We start from the raw sequence: 27,062 nt of genomic DNA on the forward strand, positions 1-27,062 counted from the left end.
AAACAAATTATTTCATGTGCATAAACTGAAGAAAATGCTGTTTCCATTATTAAAAGGTGAGTTTGCTGCCAAAAACTGGCAACCGGCAAATACTGTGACCCACCTGAGAAAGAAAATAACAGGGCAAACACACAGCAGCTTGTAAACATCGTTTACTGTTTACTCAACAGGCAAGTAAAATATCCTATGTATGTCCTGGCTATCGCCACAGAGTAAGGATGCTGAGGGATTTGGGCGCTTTAATTATTGGTGCATTGTGACGATGCAAAAAAAATGGTTGTCCATAAAAATATAAGATCTCCCTCACTCCCCTCCCCTATGCAGTCGGGTCTCGTTCCAGCACAGAAAGCTATTTTCTTCTCCTCCATGTCATTATGAAAACAAATGCAGTCATTTCTCCAGCTGAAATGCAACTGATGCAGAAAAATTATCCCCAAAAAATGACTTACTGACCAGGATCAGTCAATTCCATTCCTGTGTGCATGTGTAGATGATTTGGTATATTGCGTCTACATTAATTTTTCGAAGCTCCTCACAAGGGTGTTGTGTTTTTGCTAATGTCTCAGTAAGGCGTGGTTGCTTTGAGGCGGGCGATTATTTAGCTTAAATATACATATGGCTGCAGAGAATGTTTAAAGTGGAACCATCTATAGTCCACAGCATCTGAAAACCAGCGTGCCCTTGTGTGTGTAGTGTCCTGTCTAGCTGCAATACACAGTTAATTCAAAAAAGCAAAATGCATAACAACTTATCTGTAAGTCTACACAGACAAACAGGGAAATCACATGTGGAGGCCTGGGGCTTATGTGCAAGTGTGTGTGGGCTGATGCTAGGTGCATGTAAGCTAGCCTTAAATAAAAGATTAACCTGCATGTCCCTGGCGTGTTATGAGAGCACCAGGCAGCGGTAGCTGTGCAAGCAGGAAGGTAAGCAAGTAGGCAGGTGTGCGGAGAGCAAGAAAGACACCCAGAGGTGGCTTTTCTATCAGCTGAAGTCAGCCAAGGTGACAGATGGAGCTGGAGTATCTACGCCTGTCCACACCCGCCTGAGCCTCATGCCACGCTGGCATCATTGGAGCTGACAGGAGCAAGTCCACAGGAAGCCGAGAGGACGCTGAGGACCTGTCTGTCTCTCCCACCTCTGAGAGACTTGTGTGCTCACACCTCTTCAGCAAACACTCACAGGTTATTCAAGTTGTAAACACTAATGAGAAACGCATCAGAAAATGCAAGCAAGCAAATATCGATAAGTACTTGCCAAAAGTGAGTGGGATGGAAACACAAAAAAACTATTATCCAAATACATTTTTCAGATACGGAGAATTAGTTTTAAACTTTGTACTATGTGTGCTCTTCATACAGCATAGCAGAATACAGAAGCAGCGAGGCCTTATTATTCTCGTCACTATGAATAACATGTCGCTACAGAACACTGGCTATAATTCAGACGAGCTGAAATCGTATTCAGCAATTCCCACATAAGAAATATCTTTTAGTTACCTAGTCGTGACTTACTCAAAAAGCAAAACGCCTAAATAGCAGAAGCAGACCCTTCCAATGTGCAGGTAGTTGTGACAGATGAGAAAATATCCAGTACAGGTGTAAACAGCCTGGAAAAATGTTGCTGTCTGCTCGTCTTTCCACCATCCTTCTCTTTCCCCCTCCCAAACCTGGCTTAGTCTGTTAATGATTTGGATGACTGTTAGAGAGTATGAAGCCTCTTGGCGTTCCCTGCTGGAAGAGGGGATCTGTGCTTTGTTAGCCTAAAAGTTTGCACGAGGAAATTGCACCCATGGGAGACCAAAACAGGCAAACACTGCAGGGGTGGATGGAAGGAGGGCAGGATTTATTTATAACTTTATTTTTGCATTGATGCTAAGTCATCAGACAGACCTTGTAGTGCAGAGCAGAGAAGTATCCTAAATGGCTTAGAAGTGAGCGAACAAACATTACCGACCTGAGCAGGTTTACAGCAGTTCTGTTCTTTTTAAACTCTTTCCAAATATCTGCTCTTAGCTTGGTTCCTCTCTGCTACTTGGCAAATCACACTTAAGGGGAAAATCGGGGGAGAAAACATGGTGATGGTGATAGCATGTGGTATCCCAGTGTTATTTTTGTACACACCATCCTCCATTATCCTGGTGTATCTGACTCTCAGGCTCCATTTTGTGGCCCATTATAGAGGAAGAGGAAGATGATCCTAAAGAGGAATCATCGAGCTGCAGAAATATGCTTCAAAGAACAAGAAGGAGGAGGCAGGAGTGGCTGAGCCAGTGACCGTCTCTAGCTTACAGTTACAATTGTCAGCGCTATTTGCTTTTTGGTTGTACTTAATCTATTACAGAAAATCTTAACCCTGTGATTGTGCTGATGTCTAAGTGTGTGTGTGTGTGTGTTTACTGTGCTCGCCTTGCACGCCTGCCTGCTATCCGAGAACGGCTTGGCGATCTCAACTGCCTGCCTGCCTGCCTGGTGCTCTTTAATGAGATTATCAGGAGAAGAGTGTCAGTAAGTAGGATCTAAAATGAAAGCCATTATGGAGCATTATCACAGAGCTGCACCACCCCAGCCCCCCTCATCCATCTGCTGTATGGCCACCCACACAGCCACTACGCCCAGATTATAGCCATGATTAGCACTGCGAAGTGCTGCTTAATTTAAACACCTCTGGAGAACATGTGGCACTTTGCTGCATTGCTGAATAGCAGCGCTTGAGCACACAATGGGCAGAGATGGATTTCTCCTTGTAGAAGGCAATGCATACAGAGATTCATCTTAAACACTTGGATTCTTTCATCTGGGGGTGTGTATACACGTACGAACTATTCATCATGTTTTAGTTTTTATGTGCACCTACACTCAGCACATGGCAGGACAGTATCTACACCGACCTTTTGATATTTTAGCCGAGTGTGAATAGTCACGTTAGCTGTCTGATAACATGCATCACATCTGTCTGTCTTATTATTCTGACCTTTTACCTTTATCTAACTGTAAATTCAAACAGTCCCACTTTGCTGAGAATATGTAACTGTGGATGCAGACGTGGTATTTTACTTTAAAAGCCCGGCGCTGTGGAGAATAGTAAGACCAGTTGTAAAGATCCTGTTTAGCTCTGTGGGACCTCGGTATAACAGCAGCCCTTGGTGGACTACAGTACCAGATCATGATTTAACAAATAAATACTTCTATTTATGTGTCACGTTGTTACTGGAAGGCCTTGTCTTCTTTATTGTATGGGTTGAGACAGAATTATTCAATTTGTCTTTGAAGCCTATAGGATTTCAGATTATATTATTTCTGTGCAGATTATTTTCTTAATTCATAGTCGATTTTGTTTTTGCAAAACACAAGTATCAGTAACTCAGAACAATATCAACAGTTTCTGTTCTGTACCTGTGATCTTGTCGCGAACCAGCTTGCAGGACTCAATCTCCCCGATGCTGCCAAACAGGCTGCGAAACTCCTCCTGGGTCATGTTCTGCGGCAGGTAGTTGACAATGAGGTTGGTCTTGCTGTCGTCATTTGTTGGACCAGTCTGCATGGGTGAGGGGCAGCCGCGGCTGTTGGTGGTCGGCCCGTTGGCTGTGGTGCCTCCTCCACTGGGGCCATTTGTCACTGGAGCCTCCATGTTACTGATGATCTGGAGCACAGGAAGAAGGAGGGAGAGAGATGAGGAGGAGGAGGAGGAGGAGAGAGATGGCCTTCATTAATAAATGTTTCTGTGCTGTTTTTAGCAGTGTGGAACAATGAATGTGTAGAGAACCACACCAGACTGGCAGAATAGTTATTTTGGTCAAAAAGTGTCACTGTTGCTTTAAGTCAGATCAGCAGTCTGGATTCAAATGGTCTCTACAGACCAATTTCTATATACTTTAAAATTTAAAAGACGCTTTGCACATAGTTGTATGTTACAGCGCCAGAGTAAAACAGTGCGATTCCACTACTCAGTACATTTTAATATTATGCATTTGTGATATTTGCCCACATATATTAAGACATTATACATATATAATATCTTGGTTGTATTAGGCCTCTGGGGGCAATGATGAAAGTTAACGAACAGTAATTGTTTATTTTAATATTGGATTTGCAGGATGTTGCATTAACTTGATGAAATAATTAGGAATTTTTCAGGAATTGAATTTAAAATGGACTCTTACCAGAGCAAGTACTTAAACATGCTGAAGTAGTTTTATACCTGTGGGCTGTCATGTGGTCAGCAAATGATCAAAATGGTGGAAAACAAATTAGCTCATACACCATCAACATTTAATCAAAGCATCACTAATTCTTCAGATGGAATCACAAGCTAAACATATAGTGAACACACTTTACACTTTATACATTCCACGTCTCTAAACATTGAGAGATACAACAAACACTAGACACAGGGACGATAAACATCTACATATTAATGCAGACAGTATGAGGCATCTCTAAGTAGTCGTCTGATGGTCGCTGAGCTTCATACTGAGGGAGGGGGCAGCCCTTCCACTAGTTTATCTGACTGCTGATGCTGCTGCTGCTGCTGTGACAGAGAAATTTGGGTTTTCACATCCAGTTTTGCAGAGCATCTCAGGATCAAAGTGTTTGAAAAGAAACCGCAAGCTCGGTCTAAGTGTGAGAAAAGAGCCAAAAAAAGGTGAGAAGGAGTAAGAGTCAGAAGTTGTCAGAGGAGGGAGGGAGGTAGGTTTCACTTTGCTTTTCTACTTTGATACATTTTTAATTCAAATGCTTGTTTGGAGTGAATATTATCCTCTAACGAAAACAGTGTGAGATGTGAAATTATTCATACATTTGCATAAAAAACTTTTGTTTGATCAAATCAATGGCTTATGTTGCATATGTATTTGGGTGTGTGTGTTAAGGAGGTGTCAGTGTTTTGCACATGGGAAGAGTACACAACTAAAATCTAATTGCTAAATGGTGGGAGGATAAAACCGAAGGGGAAAAAACAAAAAACAAAGAGAGTATGGGGGCGCTGTTAGAAAGGCATGGAGGCCATCATTGATGTACTGATTTATTGCCAGAACTTTGAGAAAGTCCACAGGAAACGATCTGTTCGTGTCCAGTGCTCGAGCTCCTGTTGCTGCACGAGCTCCGTAAATGACCTAACATGGTGAAACCCAAATTAAGATGCAAATATTCTTTAATCTGATTTCATCAAAGTTTTAAAGTCACTGCTCAGATCTCTCCCGTCCCCCTGTTCAACCATTCAGCTCTGACTATTTTTAACTGAAGTACAAGCAGGCGGGCTGCACTTGGAAGCAGGGCTGGTTTTAGCAAAGGAGAAAAGGCACCCGAGTTGTATTTCGCTCTATTTCTGGATTATCAAAAGACTGGACCTGTGTGCTAATAATATATCTCAAAGCAGAATTTTAAAAATTCCCAGTTTTTCCAGAAATAGTTTTCATATCCATTTTAGACGTTTACAGTGTGTGAGCTACTTGACTTTAATCAGTTCACTTTAATCTACGTGAAACAGCAGGTAAACAAATAGCTCTATTCCTGTTGCCCAACAAAGGCTGCACTGCTGTTAATATCCACATTATGGTGGTTCTTACTGTTGGTGGTCAGACAATATCTGCGTGATGTCACTTTGAGTCACATTAATAAGAGATTGTTCAGACAAGACCCACATTAATAAATTGGTAAGTCGAGTAAATTTACTGTAATTGGGTCCCAGGTTAGATGGTTCCATTAAAAAGATGACTTGTTTTTTTTTCAAACTACTTAAAACTGGGATTTTATTGAGCTCTTAGTAACTGTACTAACAGTGTCATGGGACTCATACGTGACTTTAGGAGCACCTTTATAATGAGGCTGTATTTCTTATTATTTGGTTTTCCTTTTCCTTAAGTGTTTAGGAGCCGTGCCAACGAAATGTCAGTCAAGAATCCTTCCATCTTCTTATTTTACACACACACACTGCTATGCATTCATAGTCTGGTGTCTACAGTGAGTGGAAGAGCACTGAGACACACACACACACACGTACAGCGAGAGAACAATGGCCCAAGCTTACAGCAGAAAACAAACAGACAGGGAGATATCTAAAAGCTCTTAAGATGAGAGCTGCATGCAAATTGTTCTTTTGACAGTATCCTTCCCTACTTACTCACCACTCTACCACAACAGAGATACAGAGACAGACTGAGAAAGACAGAGGGGGAGAGAGAGAGAGAAAGAGAGAGCATATCTAGCCATAACAGAGTTGATTGGAGAGGGCCTTATTAAATCTGTTTACATTCCCTGCTGGGCTCCATTCTGTCGGAGAGACTTTCAACTCCATGGGACGTTTTCTGAGGAGTTTTTACACGAAAATGGCTGCCTCTAATTAACAGGGACCTGCCGAGTCCCAGCGGCCAATTATATTCCTCTCCTTGTCCCTGCTCACCAGCATTTGTGCTGCTCACGAGTCCACTTCATGTTGTGAACACTCGGGCTGTCCCTGCTCTCTCACTGTGGAGCTTAGTGCTGTGGACAGGACTCGCTGCATGTCCCCCTGACTTGGTACAACACACACAGTCCCCGTCAGGCTCTCAGCCTCGAGATGTGGCTTCCTTTATCCACAAATTACAAGGTTACTCGAAGCCGAGCCAACGCTGCACCCCGAACTAAGAGTATTACATGTAGACAGTGTGCAGTGTTGGGAATCAGAATAAATCGGTGCTATTAGAGAGAGAACTGGCAGTCATTCCTAATTAAGACTATAATAAATAAATTTGGCTTGACTCAAGCGAAGCTGCAGTTGTTTAAGCAAAGTGCGTGGGAGGAAACTCATACTTAAAAAAGGCAAGTGTGTTTAGAACATTAGGAAACGTGAGTAACTCTGGATATGAGGTTAGTGGTCCTTTAGAAATGCCCATGGCTGCAGTTTGCATTTGTCAGTGGAGGCTAAACAATGTGATTGATTTGCGATACTAAAACATCAGCACAGACAGGAAAAAGAGGAAACCTCAGGTGTAAAAAGACGAACATGTCGGCAGCTGAACGTTGCGTTTTTACTCGTATCTGCACAACTTCCTCTACCCCAGCAACCCCAGTCCTCCCCCCAGTCTGCTGCCCCATCCATCAGTGTCTGCTCCAGTTACGAGTGTCTCAGTCAGCAGCATCACCACCAGTGTGCATTTCTTTAAACATATTACAATATCAGGTCATATCACTTCATGGATGTGTAAAATGGCTGGGCCATCCATTTGGCAGCAGGAGTCTCCTTACCATCTTTGGCTGTGTCAGCAATCCCTTCTCTGCCCAGCCCTGGAGCTGTGGGAGCTCTGCCTGACGCCACTGTGTCTCCGTCGACCCCTATGGAGCGGAGCACAGGGAGGGGGGGACGCACAGCCCACCGTCAACATCAAACACTCACTTTACAACGACAGACTTGTAGCAGGATTGAGGGAGGGGGGAGGTTGGGATTGTGTTGGGGAAAATGGTGGCTCATTTTAAAAAAAACAAAAAAACAAAACCCACACACAACCTTTGTAGTCAGTCCACCAGTCAGACTAAAACAAAGACAGGTGGCTCAGGAGTTTTTACTTTTGGGAGTTATGAAGATGAGGTTTGTCACTGGGGAAGGAATTAGTGATGATTAATATTTGGGAAATGATATGGCTCCAATTTCTGCTAAGACAGAAATAGGGTAAACATCTTCAGTTGTTTCAGTCTATTTTAATATCCGAGTACCTTCCTGAATAAGGAGTGTGTGCGTGTTTGTGTGCTGCAGCCGGCAGATTGGTGTGGTGACTGCAATGACCTTGGCAGAGTTTATAATGAGGGTTTCCCTCTTGCTCTCTGTGGGTAAACAAGCCTGTGGTTGAAGAGACAGAAATGCCACAAATGAGCAGGAAGTCTGTTCGCTAGCTCTCCAGAGCCGGACTCTAATGCCTGCAGCTATCTACAGATGCTACAAGCAGCCAATTTAGCAGGAGAGGAGCAAGAGAGGAGGGATGACCTCTGCCTTCATTTACTACTGGAGAGATGAAGAGAAGGAGTGAGAGATCAGATGGGAGGAGGAAGTAAAGGCAAGGGCTGAATAATGGGCAAGACCGTTCCAATCCTTCAAAGAAAGGGAGAGACAGCGGTGGGGGAGAGGAGCAAGAGTCTGTACATGTTCTGTTGTCAATGTGTCTTGTAAACTTAGGCAGAAATGCATAATGGAGGTCTAAATGAGAGTGAACTGTCAGCTTGAAAGGGAGAAGAAGATACACAGGGGCAGAGGGGTCGGGGTAGAAAAAAGAAAATAATAGTTTCTACCTGCTGACAGGTAATGATGAAGTGTGGATATATTTGGGCCGATCATATAGAATATCCTGTTTAGAGCCATCTTTGTTTTAGACTGGTGAGGACCAAAGGGTTGCTGCTTATAATGGCTGTGGAACATATATAACAGTTTCTACTGTGTAGATCTGTCTATAACAAATTGGTTAGAGGTGTTTTTTTTGGGTTTTTTTTTAAATTTCCTACTGTATAATAACGTTTTCCAACTTTTAGCTGTGTTGGGTCAACCTCATGCAGGTGTGTGTATTTATAACCATGTGATTGAGCCAAGAGTGGACAGTGCCAGGGATAGATACACCCCAGGGCCTAAGGTGCCCACGCTAGTTACAGTTTAAAGCCACCAAATATAAAGCATCAAGAGAGAGTGGAGGACAACCTACTGTATAACCTGCATGTTAAAACAACCTGTCGCAGCCATTAAATGCAAAGTGCAAAGGCTACCCTGAAAAAAGGAAATGTTAGGCAGAGGTGAAACATCAAAATCATTTTTCACCCATCCTGCAAAGCCGTCATTTTACACAGTACGTCAGTGTGGAAGCGGATGGTGTGCCGCAGCAAGCAGACAGTGCAGTGTTATCGTAGCATGTACAAATGTGGTGATAAAAATGTAAGAAGCAGCAAGCAGATGAGAGTCCATTTCAACAGCTAATGTTTAGTGCAAGAGAGCAGAATGTCGGCACAAGAAATATTACATTTCTCAGAGGTGAGTGTAACTTCCTGCATCTCCCGTTTTTAAAATACTATGCAGTGCTCAGTGTTTGATGCTCAACCATTCGACAAAACAAACAGTCAGCCGCAACACACATGCTCACAGTTTAATTTTTGTCATATTCCTGTCGCTCTCGCATTTATCACGTGAACACACACGTGCGTCTTGCGATAAAATCTCAGACAACAGTGGAATAAGGTTGCAACGCAATTACATTCACCAGCCACTGAGAAGAAAAACCGCTCATGGATACATTTTTAATTATTGAGGGAATACATTTCAGTCAGTGCTCAGATGCTGGGAAAACGTATTATATAATCAATACACTCTATAACACCATTAATATTTGATGCCACAAAAGTGCTTCCTGTCTCCTTGGGCTCCCGGCCAGCGGTGTCTGGGTGCTGCAGTCAAATTGGATGAGCCTTATCCACCCACAGCAAGAAAGGAGCGTATACATTTGTCTTCCAGTACCGTTCAAAACTACCAAACGCAGCCAGTTTTCCTTTAGATATACTGTATGTGAATCCATTGTACGAGGCATTCTTCCATAATGTGCACAACCATTATCTCTCTCTCTTTCTACACAGCCTAGTGTCACTAATGGTACGAGCTATGATTTGGATGAGCGGTGCGTTTTTACTTTTCGCCCTTTTCACCTTCGTCGCTCCTCTGCTGCTTTTACACCATAAAACCACCACTTTAGATCGCTGTCCTGGTGCAGGCCTCCCTCCCCCTTCTCTCACAGAGCTTAGACAATCAATTTACCCTGACTTGGCCAGGATAGATGGAGGCTATGGAGACTGCGGAGTAGACAGTATGCTGTAGGATCTCTCCACTGATAGACACACTGCCTGGCAGCTACAAAATGGAGCCAGCATGCAACCATCTGACTTGTTAGACTTCCCCTCACCATCTTGCTTCAGCTCATTTGAGAATTCCTTATGCCTCATGCATCTTATTTTAACATCACTTGGTTACTTGTGAGACTAAATATAATAGACAATAAGTGCGTAAATGCTCTACTGACAGTTTGTCTTGTTCTCCAGCTGCTACACCAGACACGACTAAACTCAAACTGAAACTCCCTCCCAGCTCTTAAAAGTGATACTGATTTGGAGTGCCTGTAAAACTGACTGAGACACAGAGATTAATACAACTTTACTATCTCTTCAGCTTCTCTGCCAGTCAAGTTCCCTGTAATGCTCTCTGCGCTATTGATTTTTATTTTTCTCCGCTCCCTTTCTTCTTGGATCTTTCTCTCGCGCCATCTCTCCACCTCCACCAGCATCTTTCGAGCTCTGAAAAGTCCTGCAGGTCAGACGGATGCTGGGCTGGATCAATCAGGAAAAATAATCTGGGATGTGTCATGCACATAAGCACACACACACACACACGCACACACACGCACGCACACACACACACACACACACAGCCCTCCCCTGTTGCACTCTGGCACGCCTTCCTCCAGTCTCATCGATCTGCATCTACTTTACCAAATGGATTCTTCTTTCTTTTATCCTCCTCCACTCCTTTTCTCTCTGTGTGGCTCGGAATAATAACGCGTAAGACATGTACATAAGCAATTTTTCATTTAACTTTAGCTTGACTTTTTTCTCCTTCCTTCTCTTTTGTGATGTTTCAGTCCTTCTCTGAGATCGATGCAGCTTTCCCACACACTCCCTCATTGCCCTTGGGTAATCACCACATACTGCTTTGAGGTCAGAGGTCAGGAGATGACAGGATATGGCCAACTGCCAAAGAGTATGTCCGACAGGATCTATATAGTAACGGCAATATTTATATTTCACAGGCTGCTTATAGGATGAATCCGTACGCCGAACAGGATGAGTCTAAAGATGTAATATTTATAACCTGATGTGATGTAACAGGTTGGACTTTATTTAGATTCGTCTTAATTACTTTAATGTGGAAACTTTTCTTCACAAGTATTTCATGCTAAAATGTGGGCAGGCAAAAGACAGAACGTCCTTTAAAGGACAGTGACTCTGAGGACCTGCAGTGCTCCACACACACACACACACACACACACACACACACACACACACACACACACACACACAGAGTCACAAACAAAATAAACACACACACACACATACACACACCAGTCTCCCTTGCTCAGCCAATCTGTAGGCGGAATTGGAGTCATTTGTCCACTGGCTGAATCCCAACTCTGCACCAGCGCATGCAGAAAATTGGTGAACATCTTGACTCTGGAGATGACACTTCAATTTGTGCAGCTCTAGTGACTGGTGCTCTCTAGTTCCTCCCTTGTGGGGGTGTGAGATCAGCTGGACACCTGCCTAGCTGTTTGGCTGAAGCTTGAAGCGCAGGGACTGGGCCTTGGAATTGAAGCCCTGGCCTTGCCTGTCAGACCAAGTCCCTGTCTCTCTGCCCCAGCCCTGGCCTGGCCTCTCATGTCCTCATCACTGTTCCCCTAGTATCGCTTCTGTGCCAGGAACAGTCTCTCGCCCGATGCCCCTGGCCCCTATTTCTCTATCTAATCTTCAGCTGCAAGTCAATACAGTGCCATAGCAGTCTTCCCTTGAACAGCATTGAATCCCCATCAACAGCTTGCCAACCTTTGTTCCAGTTCTAGCCGCTGCATCCGGCACCTCAGTTTCCAGCTCAGTCAAATCCGCAAGATGTCTCTGCTGTGCATTTGCGGTCTGTCCCGCTGTAATCCCCGAGTGTGACGGATGGGAGCGATCGCTGTCGAAACCCTTACAAAATTTTGGTGGATTACAGATCCTAAATAATCATCTCCTACATGGGATTCCCTCTTTAATTAAATGTCATTAATGTCGTTAAAGACTTAAGTGGAGATTATATCTAACATAGGGCCTATTCATAAAATATCAGCCATGTTTCTGGGGGTGGTGAGCACAAAAGACACACTGAGAATATCTGAGAGGAAAAACAATGTAGGAGAGACAACACCTTCCCAATAGGTCCCCTCCTTTTTTCACTCTGTCTTCATTTTTCATAACACAGAAATCATATTTGCCAGGACTATGTTACGATCTAACCTGATTACATTTACTTACTCTTGACTGTTCTCTTTAATGAATACAAGTCACACCGTAACAGAATCTACAGCATTGCCATGTGAAAAACCCTGCACTACTCCGCACTGCATTTCAGGCGAATAGCTTGTGTTTCCATGCACCGCTCATTTCCGTGTCGAGCTGAAGATGCTGTTAGCTGGGGCTGGGAGAGAGGATAGAGTACGCAGAGACAGTGAGGCAGGGAGAGCAGGCAGGCTGAACCATCTGAGTCAGCACCATGTGTCATGAGCGAGGACACCACCTCCACAAGTAGCTGGCAGGTGAATGCAGCCTTGCACCTGTGCAGGCAACGAGCCATTTCAGTGATGCTGTCTCCTATCTTTAGCCAAATACACTAAAATACACTGACCTATAGCTAAATAAACATATGCACAGACATTCACTCAACTCAACCATCCAACAATACGTTAGTACCGTTCCCACCTGCACGTATCGGGTCAGAAACAAGCAATTCAGCAGTGGCAAGCTGCAACCAACCATAAACACCTGTGCATTTTCTGTTTGCTCAAGCCTAAAGTCATGCTTGTTGTATGTATGAGAAAGACCTTGAAGGACTATATGAGATAACTTACTAAAGCAGCCTTCCCTAAGGCAGCAGAATAAGAAATGTAAACTCCTCTGATTTAACTCCGTTTTTAGTAAACTTCACAGTAGGAGTTCTAATTAAAATTGGTCTGAGGCTAAAAAGTGGTAATACTGGCTTTGAAGAGCAGGTATTTAAAAAGCTATAAACAGCCTGGAGATATAGGAACAAACCTGCAGCACAGCACAATGAGCAGGGGAGAGACAGGAACATTGGCCTGGCTGCTCAGCAGAGTCAGAGCTCTTCCTAATCTAATCATTGTTTCGCCCATCAGCTGCATCTCAGACACAGCCCTGTGTGTGTGTGTGTGTGTGTGTGTGTGTGTGTGTGTGTGTGTGTGTGTGTGTGTGTGTGTTGCCTTGTGGTAACAGCATAGAGCTAAATCACATAGGCATGGACTGACCATTGTACTCAAGAATTCATTCCACAGCCTTGGGTACTGTAGGGTGTGTCTGAGTGTGTGTGTGTGTGTGTGTGTGTGTGTGTGTGCGCCGAGCTAATCTGGTTATTGATTCAGCTCTGAACCGGAGCTCATATAATCAAATAGCTGTAAGGGAGAAGGACAGCTGTCCATCATCTGTCTTAATGAGTAAATAGCTTGATGGAGGCCGTGAGTAACTTGAAACTGCATGTTGACGTGCAGGCACATCTACATCACATCTACATCCTTTTGGAAATCTATCGGCAAACGTTTCCGTGTGCTGCGTTTTATGTCCATGTTTCATAGAACAGATACTCTGCCCTTGTTTGTCCCTGAATATTTAGCCGCACTAATCATTTACATAAACCAGATTTCTTTGTATTTGAAAACAATCCCTTTTTTGAATATGCTCTTCTAACCTGCCCGCTAACCCGTTTCAGTCACTTTCAAAGCTGCAAAGTTGCTTTGTACTAGTCATTACACAACCAATTTGGAGCTTGACTTGAGAATTTATAGTGATCCCATCGTCTGTGCAAATCTAATCTCGGTGTAACTTGATGTGAGAGTGGTGCAATCAGAAATGGCTCCTGCTGCAGCAGGAAGAGAGGAGAGTGAGGCACAAAAGCCTAAATGTATAGCAGCACAGCTACCAGGCGAGGCCCGCAGCACACCAGCTAAACCATTAAGTGTGGCATGCATTCAAACGAGCAGATTAATCCCCCCTACTGCTGTACAGTGCAGACTAATTGAAAATGCCCACAGGAAACTATCTCTGCTCATATACTGTAACGTGTGCCGGAGAGGCGACATATAGAAGGTGGTGGCTGATTTGCCATAGAAAATTCTGCAACAGCGTGTGTCAGAGCTGTGCATCCATTCGAGAGCACACATCGATCTCTCTGCCGTTCCTGTTTCTCCCTCCTTTTTTCCCCTCTGTCTGAGGATATGATGGATATCGTGTTCCCTACATGTCCATGTAGGTGTCTTGTGTAGGAAGAATAACATTCCTATACATTGGAAGGGAAAATGCATCGACTGTGAGGACTTCCTGTTCCTGTTGGGTCAAACACTGCTGCTATGACACTTACTATCTCAAACTGTGCCTGATATGTGCTATGATTGATGAAGGCTAAAGCTAAAGATGTTGTGGGAGGCCCTAATATGTCTATTATCCACCACAATGGTGGCGTTTTGTAGCGTGTTGAGTCGTATGTCCAATCTATAATTCATGTAGTTACAAAAATACATAAATGTTTAATATGTCAGAGGAGCTGGGGCCTGTCGAAAGCGTGACCTTGAAACATCCTTTAAACATCACACAGCAACAATACTGGGCCAGTTTAAGCTGCCAAAGCCAAACAACAGGCAACACACACTCACTCACACTCACACACACTCACACACACTCACAGCCTTTCTGCCTGCTGATGCTTTCCGCTTTCTGTTCTCTCTTTTTTTTTTTTTTTTCCTGGGATGCAAAATGCTGATGAGACGAGTCAGCCGCTTGTGCACGGTCTCAGGAGAAACTGCCACTCAAATCCAAACATCTGTATGAATACCAAAACACACAGGGTACAGTGAAGGATGAGAGACAGACGGGGAGGAAGGAAAGGGGAGAGAGAGCGAGAGGCAAGAGAGAAGATGGAGAAAGAATGAGCAGTAAAGTAGCTGAGAAATCCAGTGTTCCTCTCTCCTTCTGTATCTTTGACTGAACAAAGAGCTATATACACATGAATACCTCTTTCCTCCCACTGTATTTTCCATCGGGATATTTATTCTGAAAAGCAGCAATGCACAACAAGGGCTCGGTCCTATGTTTGCTAGTGGGCTGAGGCGCTAACACTCCCCAGCTGATTATGTGTCTGTCTGTAGCAGTTTGAGCTTCTGCCAAAGGAATTAGGTCTAGTATTTGTGAATGCTGTTCCCCTCACAGCAGAATGCCTTGCCATGCCTCTCAGATTTCTAGCTTTTTAAAAAGGGAAAAAAAAAAGCATTTTAAATAAATGAAGGAAATCGCTGTGGAAGCCTATTAAATTTTCAACGTGACCGTTTTGTGAGTCTTCTTGTGTGTTTAGGCTTCACACAAAAGGAATATTTAAAAACCAAAGCGTGCTAATTGGGACAGAGATTGTTACAGCAGCTTCTTATTCAAACAGGCTTTTGGCTCATTAACAGTTTCCATCCAGCTTTTGTTTAAAGGAAAGTGGAGAAGACATATAAAGACAATAAAATATTTTGCGATATTTATACAGACAATGTACCACCAAAATACTGACAGACTGCATAATGTACTTACATAGTAAATACCAAAGCAATGGCAAAAACCTTTTACCTCAAGCCTAAGGGCAAAGAGGAACAAAATCATTTTTGTCTTTTTCAGCTGTTTAGCTCAGTAGTGTCATGTCGTGCACAGATCAAATCTTTAGTTAAGAGCTTATGCAATAGCAGTTATATCATTAACCACCAATTGACCACACCTTCATTATTTTTCTTAAAGCAGGTGTAAGACTTTAATGATTAATAGTTTTAATATTATCGTGGAGCAGCTCCTTCCTCCTATAACTGGAAGGACCTAACGCCCTCGACAGAATTTTTCTGAGGTCGCTTTACAAGTTGGGTAAAACCACCAAGATCAAAATTTAGGAAAAAGCCTCTGTACAATCTTGCAGGTGCTTCTCAGTGTGAATGAAAAAGAGCAGCCACTAAACAAATGGAAGCCAAGTAAATGCTCCCATACCCGCGTATCTACAGAACCCAACTCTAAACCTCGTTACAGTCTGGGGAGAAAGTTAATTATAACTGACTGACTAGTGTCTTTGTGACTGATCTACATGCGGCACACCCAGTGCACGCTTGACTGGGCCTGGCCGTTTACCTAAGGCGATGGAGGAGACATGATCACTGTGACATACGACGCACACACATGTACACGCAGACGAGCACATTACTACAACTACACCCAAGGACTGTACTATAAATACGTGAACACTAACAGCCACAATGTGATCATGTGACATATTTCTGTGAATGATAACTGTGGATGAGCAGCAGTGTGAACTCTTGATTGTGGAAAAACAGAATCCTCAGCATTACCAGCAGCACAGCTACGACCATGTGCACTCATAACACAAAGCAGAACATTGAATATTTTTGTATTAAGGCCTCAGCTTTGCTATTTTTTTTCTTGGCCTTCTATGTAGTTTACTTCATGAAACCCAATGTAAGACCTTCACTTTGTGTTGAGAAACAATACACAAGCAGTAAATCATCCACAGCATGCTGAGTTCACTTCCACCTAAATGCATATTTTCTATAAAAGTCTTACAAACTGTTCAGCTGGCCATTATAAAACTGTCTGCAGGTTTTACCTCAGAATGCTAAAACTGTTTTATTCTGTGAGGATTATCTCCCCAGAGCACTGGCCTGGGTCGTCTGCCTCAGTTAGTTTATCGTGAGAAAGGGTCAAATGATGAGCCAGTTATTTTGAGAAATTTGCATCACAGCAGTGATAGGTTATGGTACCACATTCTTAGAAAAGAGGAGAATAGTAAACCAGTTCTAGATTACAGTTCCATTTTTCTTTATCATGACAACATTAAGGACAGACTGATGGTTCCATAAACACCATGCGAAATGATGAAAGGTTTGTTTATCTGCATGCTGTATATAATGCGGCACACCCATCTGTGGTAAATCCTAGGCAGCTAATGTTTGAGCACAGGAACACAGAAAAGAAGATTAAGAGGCAATTGTTCCACTGCCGGAACCACTACGACTTTCTATTTCTCACTTCATCCATTTGCTTTGTGTTTAATCAGCCTGTAGTTAACCATGTCACTCTGCATCTGGACACATGTCAGTTGCCTCTCTCATGCACACACACACACACACAAACACACACTCAGGCACACACAAATACACCGCACAGACATACAAAACACAGGACAGGCTATGTCGTGATTGGATTTAAATCCTCTAATTTCCTGCTTCTTTTTTTTTTTTTATTTCTAAGGTTACAATTCAACAACCACCGTTTCTTGATGTCTATGAATCACCTTCGTTTTTCTTGGAACTGTAAGATACCCGAGCACCTTATCCCCCTTATTCGCTGATCTCCAGTTACATTTAAATCACTGAGCTCACTTTCGGTCGGGGCACTGTAGCTAATAAATTCCTCACACACCCCACCCTATTAGCATTGATGTGTAACCTTGGAGCTCATGGTGTTCTGCCTGAGGGTAATAAAGAGGCTGCATGCTTGTATAAATCTCTGTGTGTGTGTGTGTGTGTGTGTGTGTGTGTGTGTGTATCCGTGTGAAAGGATGGCCTGTGTCTAGCCCAGGTTCCCCGCTGGCTCCCATCAGGAGGCTCCATGGTGCACACATATCTAATACCTCCAATACTGACGAATGTTCGACCGCTGCACTCCCTCTCTCCCTTTTCCTTTTCATTCTCCGTTTCATTCCGTCTCCCTATGGATGATAACACCAGCCCTATCCATACACAAACTGTAAACAACATACACTCCTGCTCTGTGCTCACACCCATTTTCTCATGTTCCTGCTAGGCCCTTCCATCTATGCTACACTGGGTTGCTAACGCGGAGTGTCCAGACAGCGCCACTGGCCACGTCATCAAACGGGGGAGTTGCCGTCATGTCACTTAGCAATTTGATTGTATCCAATGAAGAGCAGCCAGCATGCGCACAATCAAACATTTACTTGCTGACCGATGAATAATGCGTCTGCTGTTCCTCATGCAAATACAAAAGTGAGTCAGTCCACTTTGTGGACGGTAAGAGCACCATTCTGAAAACAGATGGATGCACTGGGAATGCAAAATAATGGGTACCGACTGTGTAGACAGAGTGGTGACGCAGTATCGGCGATGAAATAAAACTGTCTGACTGTGTGTAGATGACAGAGGGAAAAATACGGCAGTTCGTTTTCACTCTGGTGCTTGGATGTGATGGATGAATGGAATAAGGTGTATGAAGTTAAAGTAAGTCTCTGGGAGCTGAGCAAAACAAAATACTGAGATAGCTTATAATAAATTCTCTCACGCCAACACAGAATTGAGCACACACAGGCATAGACACACACACACACACACACACACACACACACACACACAGGAGCAGTGGGCTTTAAAACTTAGATAATGCATAGTATTGCAGTGTACAGTAATTCAGGCATGCGCATAACCCCAACACACCTACTCCATCCTTCTCCAGCTCTGGCACAACACATGGGCGACACACACACTTCCACCATGTAGACGAGCAGCATGACAGAAAGCATTTCCACTCATACACTGTTAACAGGGAGTACTTGTATAGTCCTACGTGCATATTAAAGCCAAAGACCAGGTTTCCCTACCCTCTTACAGTTCATTCGGCATCAACAATGTGCATTCTGCTGCAGTAGTATATGCAGGTAGATTTGTCAGAGTGGTGCAAAGGCAGTAAAAGGGGGTGGGGGTGGGCGTAGGGGGCACCTCCAGCCCTGCCTTCAAACATAAGATGGGTGATGTTCCCCGATTTAACCCTTCTCTCCCTCTGTCCTCCTTAGCTCTGCTCCTGCCTCCACACTTCTCCTATTTGCATATGTGGCGCCGTCCCTCCATCGGTCCCCCTCTATTTCTCACCCCCTGCTGGAACCTGCTCTCCTGCATGGAGGAACTTAACATTCTGCACAACAAATAGTTCACCAGTTCCACTGCATTGCCTGTGCTATGAGGATATACACACCATAACCTATGTAGTCACTGCAGGCTGCCCACAGTTGCATGATGGCTAAGATTATACAGTGTGGTACAGTGGCACGCTGTCTGTAGGCTTCTTCCTTACCATCTTAAACCCATTCCACTCCATTTGGGAGATGCTGCCGGCCGTTGTCTCACGCTCTTTCTGTCCTCACACAACAGCTACAGCAACGCCTCAGCAATGAAAAAGCCCTACTCTCTCTCTCTCACCCTCCTGCTGACACTGCCTCCTTGTTTTCCTCTCCTCTTCTCCTCACTCCTCCTGTTTCTGCCTGAGTCTTAGCGGCGAGCAGAGAGCAGCGTGCTAGAGACGTACGGAGCAAGCATCGCCTTCTTCCACGGATGCTCGGAGGAGAATGATGAGGCTGGATGCGAGTGCTGGGCTGCAGCAAGCCTCCCTCCCCTCCCCTCCCTCCTTCCCACAGCCACCCGCCCAGTCGCCTGCTCAGCTGGAAGGTCAAAGTCCGCCCACTCGCCCCCCCCACCGCCTCCCAGAGTCTCTCTTAGAGTCTGTGATTGGCTTCTTGGCTTGCCCGTCAGCCTCTGGCCTCACCTGCCCCGCCCACAGTGTTAACACCTTCGCTCTCCGGCTGGCTCTGAGCCCTGGTCGGCACACGCCAAGCTCAGCCTGGTTTGGCAGAGAAAAGGCTTTCTGAATCCCAGCAAAGCAATCAATCGCTGCTGAGGTCTGTGCTTGAGCGAGCCGGGCAGAGCGGCGCTCTAGGAGAGTGATTGCAGCCTCAGGCACTATGGTAATAGGATGCCTGCGCAGCACTGTGTGTATATAAATGAGCTATTACTGGGTGCATGTTAAAGTCCCCTGTACATGACTGTGCACGCTCCCCGTCTCTCTCTCTCTCGCTTTCACACACTTTTTCATCTTACACAATAATGACATTCGTCATCATTTTGATTTCAAACAGCAACGAAACGGAGCAGAGATTGACAAAAACCCAAAACTGTCTGCTTTATTTATTAATTTCTTTTCTAATATCAGAACAAACGCTTCAGTGGGTATGTACCTGTGCGCACAGGTGTAGCCAAATTCGCTTGAAATGATTTATCCCAAGTAAATGAAACGCAGGAGGTGACTGCTCATACGTAGGAGAAAGAAATCCGTGCGGCTGCTACCTGTCTGCCTGCTGCGGTTCCATTGCGCCCGGCTGGCTGCACACTGGAGGCGCAAGCGACAAACAAACAGGTGCAATAGGAAGAAGGTGCCTTGCGACATCTACTCACCATGACCATTCTCGTGTGAGGCAGCTGGACAAACCGTAAAAAGTCAGTCAGTCAGGAGAAACTGAAGCAGCGGAGCTTCCTGGAGCCGGTACAGCGAGTCTGGTCGAGCCAAAAACTAAACAAAGAGAACCCGTGGCTGTGGAAGAGCTGCAGCCTGGTCCCATGCAGGAGAATAAAAAACACTAAACAACGCGACCAGAGAAAGAAACTCCACTTTAAAACAGGAGATTCCGAGCAAAAAGCCCCTGTACCTTTCCCCAGTAAGCCATTTATTGGGTGCCCAGGCACCTCGCGCGCGGTCTCCCATTGGCTGGGGAGGCGCGGACGGGGCGGTGCGCTCACGGATGCGCGTGGAGGAGGCAGGCTCGTGTGGTCCACATGGGGAACAGAGCATCATGGGGACAGGTACATGATGAAGGTGACTTTTGTTTGTGCATGTGCGTAATTCTCCCTCACACTAACACTTAGGACAGTAGATCCTCATATTCGGTTCAACTCACGCTTGTGGTTTGTCACCAAGCACCTACCAGGTACCAGCATTGCTGCTGCAGCGTCCGAAACCTGTTGTGAAGCCACATGGAGACCTCTAATACCCAGAAGCTCAACAAAAACCCAACAACAGGGTCTGTTCTGGGTCCTAGACCCACACGCCTCACCACGCTCCTTAAAACCAGGATCTCATCTGAGATTTATGTTTAACTGTACCAGGGCACCAAAATGTTCTGTCTATTGTTCTGAGGACTAATTATAGCCTGTTTAATGAAATGCTACTATCAAATTAGGACATGTTTGATGTTGTCGCCAATTACTCTGACAAATTATAATCCTCACCAGAGTTTATTTATTGTTTATGAATATTTATAAAAAGCAAATTTCTATGCCCAGCAGCAAACCTGCCTTAGATTGATTTTGTCCAGCTGGCCCCTATTTCAGGCAGACAAGAAGAGGGAGCTATTGCTTCCTCTAACACAGTGAACTGGCAGACAGCAGTGCTCGGCTGTGCCGTCACACATGTACGTATATTTCCTCACACACGTGCGTGTACCCAGAATGCACATTTAGAAATGCATTTTCTCATCACTATATAACATCAGCATATTCATGTGCACAGAGAAATGCTTTGACACAAACACCATATGCTGCCAATAGAAACACCTTATATGGCTGATATGGTAATAGACTCATGTTGCCAGACAGGAGATCAGGATATTATCAGTTTTCTAACACAAGATCAGACTGTCTCCCTGGTGCCCATCAGAGCAATAAAGAGGTGGTCAGCAAGTCGAGTCTTATCCTCATGCTGTTTTGTTTCCATTAGCATTCAGCTGTGTGACGCCCGGCGGAGCTAACGCGAGTAGCAGACATCCGTCAGGTCGCAGAGATTCCTCCTTTCCTTCAAGCGTAAGACACATCCTCATACACAGTCACACTCTGTTTAGATGGATCATCTGTGTGTGACTATAATCTCTGCCACTGAAAGATTAAAGACGTAAGTATTTACATCGACGTGAAAGCCAATACATTAAAAAAAAACTCCTTATTATAGTTAGGTTTTTAGTTTAAAATTAAAAATATAGTCATGGTTAGTTACGTGATCTGTAAATGCACAGATTTAACAAGTAGAACTAAAACAATTAGTCAAATAATTGAGTAGTCAATCAGTGGAAAATGAATCATTAGTAATTGTGATCACTGATTAATTGTTGTAAAGTCAACTCTCAAGCAAAAACACACAGTCTCTGATTCCAGCACCTCAAACGTGAAGATTTGTTGCTTTTCATTGAGGTTTAGATCGACTGTCAGATAAAACGAACGCACCTCGGCCCCTGAAAAATTGTGATGGGCAATTTTCTCAGTTCTGTGATGTTTTGTAGACTAAATCCCTCCATCTATTATTTATACTGCTTATCCTATCAAGGGTAGGGTTGAGCTGGAGCCAATCCTGTCTGATATGTTGTGAGGAGCAGGGAACACCTGGGCATCACTGGGCCGACACAGACGGACCAACATTCAGGGTCACATTCACACCTAAGGGCAAATTAGAGTCACCAGTTATCGTAACCCTAACCTCCATGTGTTTGGGCTGTGGTGGGGGGCAGAGAACCCAGATGAAACCCATTCAAGACGTGACCCACTGTGCTGCCCATTTTATAGACTGACTGATGAAATAACAAAAAGATAGACTTTTCATAGACAAATAATAAACTGCAACATCGTCTGCATGTTTCACACTATAAAACATTTACAGTCACCCTATAGTACAACATCATATCCAAGTCTTTAGCAAACCATCACATGAAAACCAGGAACAGTATAATTTATGAGGGTCTGAGGTGAAACCTCATTTCCAATCCAACATAGGGTGTGATATACTATATATATATATATATATATATATATATATACATACATACAGTGTGTACTGCACAAATATACACAGTACCTTCACAGTAGGCTACGTGTACAAAACGTAAATGAACTCCCAAATGAAAACAGTGAAACAGTGTTGTTAAGGAAGAGGAGGAACAGGAAGACAAAGAGCTAGAATTGATGAAGCCAGTTTGGAAGACAAATCTGTGAACTAAAGCTCCCCAGTCTCTGCACTTCACCCCTGACCTCTCCACCTGTCTGCTTAGCTACAGCTAGCTGGCCTGCCCACTGGAGCCATGTGCCTGAAATACTAATGAGTCCTCACCACGCCTTCAATTAGGTCACACACACACACACACACACACACACACACACACACACACACACACACACACACACACACACACAGTAGAGATGGCCTGAACAAGCTACAGCAGCTTTTGTTTCATATAGAATATAGTGTCCTGGCACTGGGAGTCTGGAGATTTGTAGTGATCAAACTCTGCACAACGCAGCACAGGGAGAGTACAGTAGAAATGTAACACACAAAATAAGGATTAAAGCTGTAGTGGATCTTTGTCTAGTTTCCTTTGTTATGTGACTGTTTTCTTACAAAGAGCAGAAAGGGGAAAAAAAACCTGCAGCTGAATAGTACAGACAAAAAAACTCTGGCTAGTTTCCCGTCTATCCTTTATCCTTGTGTGCTGACCTTTGAGCTGGACCAGGAGAAACAAATAGAACATGCTGCGCCTCTTCGTCTTTAACAACGTCCCGTGTTTAACCGTGTTTTCTTTCTTGCATTTGGACTCTTACATTGTAAAGAATGGGAAGTCAGATCTCAGTCCCAAATTATAAGTGTTTTCTGTTATTTTCTGTCAACTCTCAGCTGTGCAGACGCTGTAAAATGTGCAGTGAAAATCAAGGGTGATCATTTTCTTATTTTATAAAAGACGGTGTTTTGACGTCGTTCTCTCCTTCTGTAATGTGGTCCAAATAACCTTTTCTCTAAATGAGATTATGATTTGAAAGTGAAAATAGTCTCTCACAGTTGTTGTGCTCAGTGTGTCATTTCACTAAATTGCTCTACAGGACCATGGTTTTATAAAGCAATGAAAGCGACTGCCGCTACTCAATAAATTAGCTATATACACAATCTGCTCTCTGCAGTGTGTGTCTGTGTGTGTAGACACATACCCAAAGATGGAACCATGTTGCTGCCATGTCCTAGTTAAAGGTACACACTGTGCATTGTAATAATGTGTGCAGACAGATGGAGGGAGTGGTTGAGATATTCTATCAAAGGCATCCATGCTGAGATGTTTTACTGTCTGGATGTTAGAGGTGCTGCAGGTTGGCCTCTTTTCTTGTGGATCTGGCCTCTCTGCACATTGATTTTATGTCCCTGTGTGAATAAGATGCAATACAGCACATAAATGTAAAATTGTCCAAGAAGTAATTAGAGGTAATGGCTAAAAAGTCCGTTCTTTTTAATGGAATTCCAATTTTGTTAGACTATGCCCAAAAAAAAGTGGCTCGTGCTGATTGGATGCAGTATTTGAGCTTTTAAATGATGACTGATGCTAAAGAGTGTTTGAGAAGGTAAATGATATTTCTTTCCTCTTGTAAAGTTTTGAAAGTTAAAAAGCTTTTGTGGCTTGAACCCAAGAGGCCCAGCCGCACCGTCAGCAATGTGAAAACCCATCTCATTGATTGGCTCTGGCTCTCATCCATAATCACGCACAATCACACAGGCGTGCATGCATGGGCTCACATCCTGGTACCTGCCACCACACAGACCAAAAAAAAAAAAAAACCAAAACAAACCATGACATTTTGGTTTCTAAACGCATTGGACCCCAGAAGTTAGCTCCAGCCTATGACTCTATCCTGCTAATTAAAAAAAAAACAAAAAAAAACAGAGAGCTGGCTAATTGTCATGAACTCCTGATGCCCTGCTTCTCCACCCTAAACTCCTCCCAGTCACAGACCGTAATGGATTAACTGCAGGCTGTGTTGTTCCTCTAACTCTCTATTACTCATTCTGGTTCTCTCGCACAAGCTCATGATGCTCTGTCACGACCTAAAGCATCAGGGCGTGGCAGTGGTTTAGGCTGATACTACAAATACATATACAGTATACTCTATCCAACACATTGTGCTCTGATGACAAGTGTGAAAGAGCAGATAAAGAATAATGTATGCAGTATAGCTGGTTTGGATATGCAGAGTGGAGGCTGATAATTGTGGGTGCTCTTGGTTTGAGTCTTGTTATCTGTCAGATGCACTGTTTCAACACCTGTCTTATGTTTCAATCTGCATAATAAGAGCTCTATTTAAAGGAGGATAAGTGACGATACCAGCGGAGGTGTTACCTCATAGTGTTGAAAGAAAATACCTTGATTATTAACAGGAGGAGGAAATCTTGTGTTTTGCAGCAAAACTGATCTTCACAATTGCTCGTCAGGCTCAGGGCCAATTATAATGCAACCAAGGAAGCTGTGTTATCCCCCTACAATGTGCAGCAGCACTGTAATCAAAAATGGAAACAGAGCTACCAACAATGCATTGCTTTTCGGGCCCAGTTGTTTTCAGTGCAGACCATCCCAGCAGTCTATGCAGTATAAAACAGCCTAATACATTTAATAGACCAGAACACACTCCTCAGTATGCAGCAGCTTACTTAGGATCTTTTTGATTTGCCCTTCAAGGATAGATTTAGTTGCTCCATTGAAGTTCTGGCAGTAGTAGCATCTTGCTGCGCTACTCAGACTGATGATCGCCTCTTTCCTGGCAGGTGTCCACCCTCTGCCAGTAACAATCAACAAATGAGATTCACAGCCTTCAACTCGCCCGTTTCCCTGCCCAGCGACAAACTCGCCATCACTGAATCCCAGTTAGCAGATCGCTATTAACACAATGCAGCTGTATCCAGACAACAATGGGCAGTTTGCACTTTTGCTGTTTGCTTTCAGTTATAAGACCAGAAGTTTTATTTTCATGAGCCATTGGCGAACGCAGTTTGGATACTGAGTTTTGGTAATTTCATGGTCAGGGGCACACAGTGCACCTGCACCGCTGTTGTACATTCAATCACCTCTTTTCTTTCTCCTGAAAAGCACAGCACTCTGGGCCATGGTGCTCTGACAATTTAGTAATGGAGAAGAGTAGGTTTGCCACAAAAGCTGATCCTAGGAGAAAACTGATGTCCGTAAGTAGGAGGAGCTTCACCACCACAATAGCACCCCATTTAAACCGCTAAAAGCAAATTATCTTGTGAGGACAAACAAGTTCACAGCTCTAAATGGGTGAAGATAAGAAAAAAATGAATTGGTGCAAAGCCTTTCCAAACTAGAGTCCTAGAAGGCGTTTAGAGAGCACAAACCATTACCTGTATCCCACCTTTAGTGTCATATCCTGAAGCTGAAAATAATGTTCCCTGGAACTGTAGTAAAGTTTCTGTCTGCGCTGCTTTCATTGTAATAGATAAACATACTAATTACCTGATACCCCAAAGCCTTAAGTTAATCAAGATAATATAGTAATTAGCTATTGTTTAAAAAAATATATATATATGTATATCAAAAGACATTTTGAGCCAAGACTGAAAGTGTTTGAGGTAATTGTTCATGGTTTTGATTGAGAGCACGAATATAAAGCTGACATGTTGCTCTGGATAAGCTTTTCACTTGTGTCTCTGTACAAAATAAGCAGCATAGCTAATAGATGGATGGATAAGCTTTTCACTTGCAAAAATGAACGACCGACTCCGACATTGGACTGTCATTCTACAAATATGTACATTTCCAGTGAGAGAAAGTGGATCCTTTGAATGGTGTACAGTTACTACGTTAAAGACGAGTATTTCAGTAAAATAGATCTAATCAAGTTGAAGCTTTCCTCCTACATCCTTTTCCCTCCGTGTCAGTGGGCATGATACAGAGTCAGCTTAACCCCTGGCAGCGTCAGTCTCCCTGGTAAAAACCCTTCAGATCAGAAATGAATTCTTCATGCTGATCCCGGTACAAGGCTGTGCTGCATTTGTCACAGCCACTTTCTTCCACTTTAACTCAAAGCTGTTTGGTATGGCTGGAGCTTTGCACGCTGCAGAGATGTGACAGGGGCCTGTTTGAAATCTCTGGCTGTTTCAGTCTGTGGAATAGGGAGTGAAGGCTTGTTCAGTCTCTGTGTAAACTCTGCGCACACACACGCACACACACACACACACATCTCTTGTAGATTTAATTCAGAATACTAGTCAGATAACCACTTTATCTGTGTTTTGATTAATTAGTGTTTTCTATAGAGAAAGCAACAGGGAACACATTTTAAATTAAACAGTATAATTAAAATAAATGAAGGTGTATACCAGAACAGGTTGACTTATTTCACACCTTTCTATTAAGCAAAACACACGGACACTTTCTTTGTTTTCTGGAGAAGTGATAAGAGTGTGTCTTTGACGCTGTAGCCTCACACAAATGAGAGAAGGTTTGTGGAGGTCCTCAGAGGAGCTTAGTTATTCATTGGCTGTTGGATCTGGCACGTGTTCTGGCACCGAGCGTGTATTCTCAACAGGACTCTGGTGGATTAGTGTCCATTTGGACAA

General features: G+C 43.7%; 1 protein-coding gene across 1 annotated transcript in view; it reads right to left on the reverse strand.

Moving 5' to 3' along the window:
- Window positions 1-27,062, reverse strand: part of elavl4 (ELAV like neuron-specific RNA binding protein 4) — a 66,820-nt gene that overhangs the window by 32,096 nt on the left and 7,662 nt on the right. Inside the window, exons 2-3 of the mRNA XM_026305080.1 lie at window positions 7,224-7,310; window positions 3,396-3,642 (exon numbers count right to left, since the gene is read on the reverse strand). Coding sequence (XP_026160865.1) covers window positions 3,396-3,642; window positions 7,224-7,310 — 334 coding nt within the window. The remainder of the gene's footprint in view (window positions 1-3,395; window positions 3,643-7,223; window positions 7,311-27,062) is intronic.

The sequence above is a fragment of the Mastacembelus armatus genome, chromosome 4, assembly GCF_900324485.2.
Source record: "Mastacembelus armatus chromosome 4, fMasArm1.2, whole genome shotgun sequence".
Lineage (NCBI taxonomy): Eukaryota > Metazoa > Chordata > Actinopteri > Synbranchiformes > Mastacembelidae > Mastacembelus > Mastacembelus armatus.